Source organism: Choloepus didactylus, chromosome 14 (assembly GCF_015220235.1).
Source record: "Choloepus didactylus isolate mChoDid1 chromosome 14, mChoDid1.pri, whole genome shotgun sequence".
Classification (NCBI taxonomy): Eukaryota; Metazoa; Chordata; class Mammalia; order Pilosa; family Megalonychidae; genus Choloepus; species Choloepus didactylus.
Window position 1 is genome coordinate 59,362,644 of NC_051320.1, and position 8,382 is coordinate 59,371,025.

Genomic DNA, 8,382 nt, shown 5'->3' on the forward strand with positions numbered 1-8,382 from the left:
GTTGATTGTATACCATGGATGACTGTATGGTTTGTGAATATATTTCAATAAAACCGAATTAAAAAAAAAAAAAAAAAAAGAGAAGAAAGAGCAAAAACTGAGGAATTAACTGTTCACCTGGAAGTAGAGAAAGAACAGCAAACTAACCCCAAAGCAAAAAGAAGGAAAGAAATAACAAAGATTGGAGCAGAAAGAAATAAAATTGGAACATGAAAATAATAGAATCAACAAAACCAGAAGTTAGTTCTTTGAGATGGATGGACCCTTAGCTAGGCTAACAAAAACAGAGCAGATGCAAAGAAATAAAATTAGAAATGGGAAGGGGACATAACTACTGACCCTGCAGAAATAAAGGAGATAATGAGATGATACTACAAGCAGCTATATGCTAATAAACTAGACAACTTAGACAAAATGGACAACTTCCTAGAAAAGCATGAACAACCAACTTTGACTCAAGAAGAAACAGTTATACGTGCCGTAACGTTATTCTTAGGAAGTTCCTAGGAAGGTTTCCATTGCAGAATAAACATGCCTTATATTCCACAAATTAAACTGGGGAGAATCCCATAAGAAGCTGCTAATCACCTTCTTTTCACAATTCATAAGTTGCTGCATTTCTTGGGTTAAATGATTCACATTTTATGATGATATTGCCAAAAGTGCCTTTGTTTTTCCTCCCAGGTAAGAAATGCCAAAGAAATGTGAAAAATAATCATACTTAAGTATAAAAAAATAGTTGGGTCACTCTAATTTTCCAGATAATCCAAGCACCTTCTTTTTAAAACAAATGCTATTTTATTCACAGCAGCAATATTCACAATTGGCAAGAGATGGAAACAACCCAAATGTCCTTCAACAGATGAATGGATAACAAAATGGGGTATATACACACAATGGAATACTACACGGCAGTAAAAAGGAACAATGTCATGAAACATGTCAACATGGATGAACCTTGAAGACATAATGCTGAGCGAAATAAGCCAGGTACAAAGAGAAATAGCGTATATTACCACTAATGAACACTGTGAAAAATGTAAAATAAATGGTTTATATTGTAGAATGTAGGGGACCTAGCAATAGACAGCAAATAGTGAAGGGGGAACAATAATCTAATAAGAACAGATAAGTTATGGAGGGTAAACTTAATGTTCTGGGAATACTCAGGAATGACTACGGTTTATTAATTTCTGGGGGGTACGGTAGGAACAAGTCCACAGAAATGTAGTTATTTAGGTTATCGTTTTTTTTATTCCTTTATTGGGTTTAGTCTGCCTCTTTTCTTGGGGTAGGGTAGGAACATGTTGGAAGCAATGTAGTTATTTTAGGTTATTTGTTTTTTCTTATCCGTTGTTTTGGTTTTGTTTGAAATGCTTTTTTTTTATTGTTTGTTTTTTTAATTTTTTGATAAAGTTAAAAAAACAAAACAAAACAATGTAAAAGTGTGGGTAAGGACCCTTTGAAACAAGGCCCTGAGAAACGAAGCTTTGATAGAAAAGAACATTTATTTCCAGCCCTTCCCACACTATTTTTCACATGTTGACCATTGCTTCGTTGGCACTTTGTACCCACCATGACTGTATTACATTTTGTTATAGAAAACTTGTTTTTAGCTTTATGACTATTCAGGAGCATGATTAAATACATTTCCTACAAAAAAAAGAAGAAATAGATGACTTCAACAAACCAATCACAAGTAAAGAGACTGAGTCAGTTATCAGAAAGCCCCCAAAAAAGAAAAGCCCAGGAACAGATAGCTTCACATGTGAATTCTACCAAGCATTCAAGAAAGAACTAGTACCAATCCTGCTCAAACTCTTCAAAAAAATTGAAGAGTAGGAAAACTACCTCATTCTATGAAGCCAATATCACCCTAACACCAAAGTCAGACAAAGATACTACAAAAAAAGAAAATTATAGACCAATCTTTTTAATGAATATATACGCAAAAATCCTGAACAAAATACTCGTAAATCAAATCCAGCAGCACATTAAAAGAATTATACATCATGATCAAGTGGGTTTTATTCCAAGTATGCAAGGCTGGTTCAACACAAGAAAATCAATTATGTAACACCACATCAACAAATAAAACAAAAAAAAGAAAAACCATATGATCATCTCAATTGATGCAGAAAAGGCATTTGACAAAATTCAACATCCTTTCTTGATGAAAACACTTAAAAGGATAGGAATAGAAGGGACCTTTCTCATTATGATGCATTATATAGATATCCCTTTTCAGTTTTTAGTGTGTTGGAATAGCTAGAAGGAAATACCTGAAACTGTTGAACTCAACCCAGTAGCCTTGATTCTTGAAGACAAGTTTAGAACCATGTACCTGATACAGTGTGACGGTGCAACTGTGAAAATCTTGTGGCTCCTTTATCCAGTGTATGGACAGATGAGTAGAAAAATGGGAACAAAAACTAAATGAATAATAGGGGGGGAAGGGATGGTTTTGGGTGTTCTTCTTTAGTTGTAATTTCATTTTTATTTTTATTTGTTGTAGTAATGAAATGTTCAAAACTTGATTTGGTGATGAATACACAACTATATGCTGGTACTGTGAACAACTGATTGTACACTGTGGATGACTGTAGGGTATATGAATGTATCTCAATAAAACTGAATTGGAAAAAAAAAAACTGAACACAAATGGAGCGGGGGTAAGACCCACAGCCAAAGAAACAGACTTAGTGGGGATTTCACTGAGACAAAGTCACTGCTTATTTCACACTGGAACATTTTACTGCCATTAAGTCCAAGAAATTCATAAACTTTCAAAAGGCAATCAGGTAGTAAAATAAAATAAAAAGGAAACATTAAAAAACAAAACAAAACAAAAGAAAATGAGGAAAAATTTTATTTATTGACTCTTTAACACTGCCAGGCAAAGGGGGAATATAGATATAAATGGGGCAGAAACCCTGGCCCTAAGGAAGACATAGTCTTTGGGGCAAAAGAGATAAGCAATCATATTGCAAAGTTATAAACACTGGAAAACGTATCATGTGCTATAGGACTATATAAGAAAGCACAAAATGCTGTGTATAGAGAGAACTGAGCAAATGCAGTATCAGGGAAAGAGAAAGAAAATGATAGAGTGGAGCCTTGAAGAACAAACAGGAGCTTCTACAAGTGAAGGGGAGAAAGATTTATCTCTGAACAAATAAAATAGCGGGTATTACAGATTTAGGAATCTCTCAAGTAAAAAAGTCTGTCCTTGACGTCAGTTCAGCTTCTGTAAAGAAATAACCACAACAGGAACTTGGCTCATCTCAATTTCCTTCTCAGTCCGCTGCAATCTGGCTTGGACCTCCACCCCTTATTAAGTGCTCTGTCAAAGACCTCTAATGCACTTTGGGGGTCCTCTCTTTCTTACTAACTTATTAGCAGCACCTGATACTGTTCACCTTCTAAGAAACTCTCTTCCTTTGTCTCTATCACACAATACTCCCCTGATTTTTCCTCCTACTTCTTTGATCACTATATTTTCCTTTGCAGCCTCCTTTTCCTCTGCCCATCTCTTAAATGTTGAATTTTACAGGCAATCTTCCTAAAAGGGTGTTTTCTCAACCACTAAGTAGCTTCAACTGCCATCCTTGTGCTAAGGTATCTACATTTCTAGTCCTGATCTCATTCCTAACATCCAGACCTTGCTACTGGTTTTACTTGGCATAAATGATGTGTCAATCTGACAGTATCTTTTAGCTTTCCAGAATTATTCTCCAGTTCCATCTCTAGCATTTTACCCTTTAGCTACAGTAAACTACCCACTAATGGCTTCAAAGCAACAGCATATGCTATGGAATCAGACTTGTTTGAATCCTATTCCAACATTTACCCTGAGTAAATTACTTAATTTCTCATCTATGAGATTGAAAAAATAATACAACATAATTCTGAATACTATAAAGGCTGAAATAAGTTAATACATATAAATCCCTTAGAAAAAACCTGAGCCCTTAGAATAAACCTGACACATAACAAGGATTCAATAAGTATTAGTTTATTTATGCTATTGAGCCTCTGCAATTCTACATACATACAAAACTCTGTCTGCCATTCTTGTTACTGGACTCTACAGTTTAGTTACTTGATTAATATTAAAATGTAATCATATTCTCATTTCCTTCTACATTCTTCACCAAAACTCACACACATCTTAAAGTTAGAAGTGGTTTCAACATTCAATCCAATCTTTCTGTAACCAAGAAATTAAGAATTAACAAATGATTATGATTACTGAATCATTATCCAGATGTTTTTTCTTTCTATATTGCAAAACGAGCAGAAGTTAATACCTCATATTACTGAAACTCACCTAGTCTCAGCCTTGTTTACAGTTCCTATTGTAATGGTTATTCTAGCCTAGTTTTAGCCCTGGAGTATCTTATTATTGCAATGGTAACAACAACATCCCCCCTTGTTTGAATCCATAAAAACCCTGAATTTAGTAGCTGGTGGAGACAGATTTTGGTGGATATGCCATCTGACCTCCTGCTTTGCATTAAAACTGTCTTTGAAACCCTGGTATATAGATTGGCTGTTATGCACATTGGTCAGAGAACCCACTGCTTTTGTTCAGTATCATTTCCATCCAATACAAGAATATTTTCTAAGCTGTCATCCAACCTGTCATTCCAGCAATCACAAACAGCCAGTTTCATTCTGAGTACCACCACTTTGCCAGGCCAAAATTGCTTCCCTGAAATTTCCACCCAGCTTATGTTTGCTCTTTTGATCAACCCACAGTAAGACAGCTCCCTCTCCCATGTGGCAGTTCTCTGAATATCTTAAGGCTTTTTTCCATCAAGCTAAACTAGTTGCTCCAGTCATTTCTCACATGAAATGATTTCTAATCTTTCTACCACCCCGGATAGAACTCACTGAAAAATTCCACATTTGGTTTAATGGTACATTCAGATTAACACCTCCTGGCACTAGATATTACAATTATATTAAAAGGGCTTAATTATATGAGAGCATTAAAACTACAGTAGGTTATTTCATGACCACAGCATGATAAGCCCAAGTTAACAGTAGTCCCCCAAACCCTAAAGAATACCTGGATCCCTATCTGAGACACTACATAAGTTTCACTCACTAAGTTTACTCTTCAGAAACTTAAAATCCTCCAGAGAACTCCTATGCCAGTTAAGTCTCAAAACCCAGAGGCAACAGCCTCTTCAAGAACATCAACCAGATATGTCCCCTTTTCCCATAGTGTCGACACCCCTTTGCAACATGAACAAGTTCACTGCCTACACATTTCTGAAGATCGAAAAAGTGATGAAACTAGAGGAAGGGGTAGCAACAGACAAGATGGAATTTAACAAAGGATTACGAATACTGAATCTCTATATAAATTGTGTTCTTAGTTTCTAGGGTATTAGAATAGATAGAAGGAAAGACTTGAAATGATGGAACTATAATTCATAGCATCCTTTGAAATTCGTTCTATAGCTACTTGTTAAATTGTAATTTGAAAGTTATCACCTTTTTGTGAGTGTGTGTGTGTATATATACATATCAGAATAAGGAAATAACTGAATCTATGGTAATGTAACTCACAATATTTTTTGGAAATTTCCTATGTAACTAAATTGTTAAATCATACTTTGAAAGATACTACCTTTTTGCATGTGTTATATTTCACAATAAGGAAATAACTGAAACCGTGGAACTGTAACTTAATATTCTTTGAAATCTGCTAACTATTTGATAAATAACACTTTGAAAGCTATCACTTTTATGTATATGTGTTATATTCTACAATAAAAATATGATAAAAAAAACTACAGGTTATTTCAGCATTGATGGTGATGACCAATCAACTATTTTTATGTCATTTACTCATCTTCCTAATTTTTTCTTTTCTATCACCATTTCATAGCCACACTGTGGGCTTTATTATCAAGCCCTGCTTCAATTCCAAGATCTTTAACTGAGTCCGCCTATCTAATTTCAATCCCTTTATCAGTCACCTTAGCCCTATTGTTCTCTGCATTAATACTCTCCCCATATTATCAAAATTACTAATATTCTTAGGTACCAAGAATTCCCTTTCCTCAGGCACAGTCAGCTTCTTAGCACTGTCTTAAACTCACCAGGTGAACCAAACTACTCCTCACCTCTGCTCCTAGAATACAAAATGCTCCTGAAAAGAAACACAAAGTCATACAGGCTGATGCCTGGCGCCAAGTTCAAAATTCTTTTTTTCATGTTCAAGTCACTGTATACCAGGAATTTCTAGAGGTAATATGGTGAGTGGTTAAGTGCCTCCAGGGTTCCAGACTTAGACTGTCTGGATTCAAATCACTTCTGTTATCCTCAGTTTCCTTACCTGTAAAATGGGGACAATAAATTCAAGGACTGCCGAGAGTAGTAAAAGAGATAATGCATGCAAAGTTCTTAGTTTACTGCTTTGCTTCTCCCAGTAAATGCTCAATGAATGTTACTTGTTAACATAATTATTATTTTTTATGCATGCACTGTAGACTCCCTGAAATTATATGCCCTGTGGATTTTTTTCTGGGGAGAACACTCCATAATTTTCACTGATTTTCCTTCATTTCAAAACAGTTTCTTGCCTCTTCTCCAGCTACTGAAATATTAGTCCTTTGATGGTGAACTTCAAGATCCAATCCAATTATCCATCTATAATTTTCTTGACAGTATACGTATATTCATGTTTTGATATTTGGATTTATTCCACTTTGCCTTTGATTTTATGTTATCTAGTATTAACTGTTTTTATATGATTAAGTCTCAAACCTACAACTAGACCGTAAGCTCCCTGAGGGAAAAAACTTTGTTAGGTACTTCTGCATCCCACAAAAAAAGAAGTGTATGTGTTTGGAGAATTGAATAGAATTATCTAACCACTTTCATAGGTCTAATTCTCAAGGTAGAACTTAATTAGCTGTAATAAGATAAATGAAATACCAGAAAATAGTTTTCAAATTAAGTTATCAAAAATCATCTTTGAAACCATCTTTTCCAGAATTTAGTATTAATTTCTAATAATTTAATAATTTCAATACACTTACTCAACTTAAAAACAAAACAGTACTTAGATTCTAGCTACCTATTCCCTCACAGTACCTTGCACCATAGCATAAACACCAAAAATCAAACCCTTCAAGAGCATTCTACTCTACCCTAAACCTACTTTCACTACCTGCTGAGTAAGGGTTACTCCCACCCCGAAGCACATTTTTCCTTTCAGTGGAGCTGCTAAACATGTGGCTACCCTTAACCACTAAGTACCCCACGCCGAGCATTGAATGAACAATCTGCCTTGTAAGGAGGCTAATCCCTTGTATATTTTAAAAATCACGTTCTACCTCTAAATGTTCCCACACGTTCCCACGTTCTACCTCAATGAGTGTTCTTCTTAAACTTTTCTACTCACACTCCCCATCCCTTAGTCTTGTATGGGAGAGAGACGGCAGTCAGACCCCTTTACCAGGGTACCGCTCCTCAAATCTAGTTCCAGAGAAGCCAGAACAGAAGCATCCTTTCCAACGCTCTCCTCCTCGTAGTTCAAAATGAGGTAGGGGAGATTAAGGCCTCCTTCTGAGTTATCACCCAGTTCAGAGGAACTTCAGCTAAAAACCACCCCAACTTCGTCAGCCTTTGCCTTCCTCGTCATTCAGAAGTGACAACGCAGTCAGGGACTCTGAATCTGAAACGAGGAGTGAGGGAAGGAACTACTGGGGTCGGGGTGGGAGTGGGGGTTCCAGAAATGGGATGAAGGGTGGAAAGTAGCCCGGGGTTAAAGCCAGCACTTACCAGCGAAGCGGATCTTCACGAGGTCGAGCGGATGCAGCGCGAGGTTGGACAGGACCCCACCACTTACTCCCGCCACCAGGTTCTCGTACCGGACATGACGGAAAATCGTACTCCATGCCGTCGACCCAGATACCGACTGGCTCTGGCCCGTCATAGGCTCTGGACCTGCCGACACCACGGCACCCAGGGAAGCGGAGGTGGAAGGAGAGGCAGTGGCCGCCACTGTGGCGACGGCGCCGCCCGGGAGCAGCAGAACCACGGAACGCGAGCCCTCCTCTGTGATCCGCGCACCGACTCCGACGCCAGAAAACGCGAGCGAAGCCGGGGGGCTAAAGGAGGGACGGCCGCACGTCACGCCGCAGTAGAGGGCAAAGGAGGCGGGCGTCCGCCTGCGCTGGCGCTGCTGAGTCCCTAACCTGTCCGGCCCGCAGCTGCCGCAATCTCGGGGAAAGGCTGGGGATGGAAGAGAGCAGCCAAAGAAACCCCGCCTGCCAACCTTAAAGTGCTGGAAACCTACAGAATGCCGCAGGACCCAGTTGAGCCCGCGGGTTTCCACTACGCATAAGTCAGGTGACAGGA

The 8,382-nt window shown here is 37.9% G+C and overlaps 1 protein-coding gene across 1 annotated transcript in view; it reads right to left on the reverse strand.

Moving 5' to 3' along the window:
* Positions 1 to 8,377, reverse strand: part of SLC25A32 (solute carrier family 25 member 32) — a 34,781-nt gene extending 26,404 nt beyond the window's left edge. The window contains exon 1 of the mRNA XM_037802800.1: positions 7,804 to 8,377. Within this exon, the coding sequence (XP_037658728.1) occupies positions 7,804 to 7,957 (154 nt within the window). The 5' untranslated portion in view covers positions 7,958 to 8,377. The remainder of the gene's footprint in view (positions 1 to 7,803) is intronic.
* Between the last annotated feature and the right edge of the window lie 5 nt (positions 8,378 to 8,382).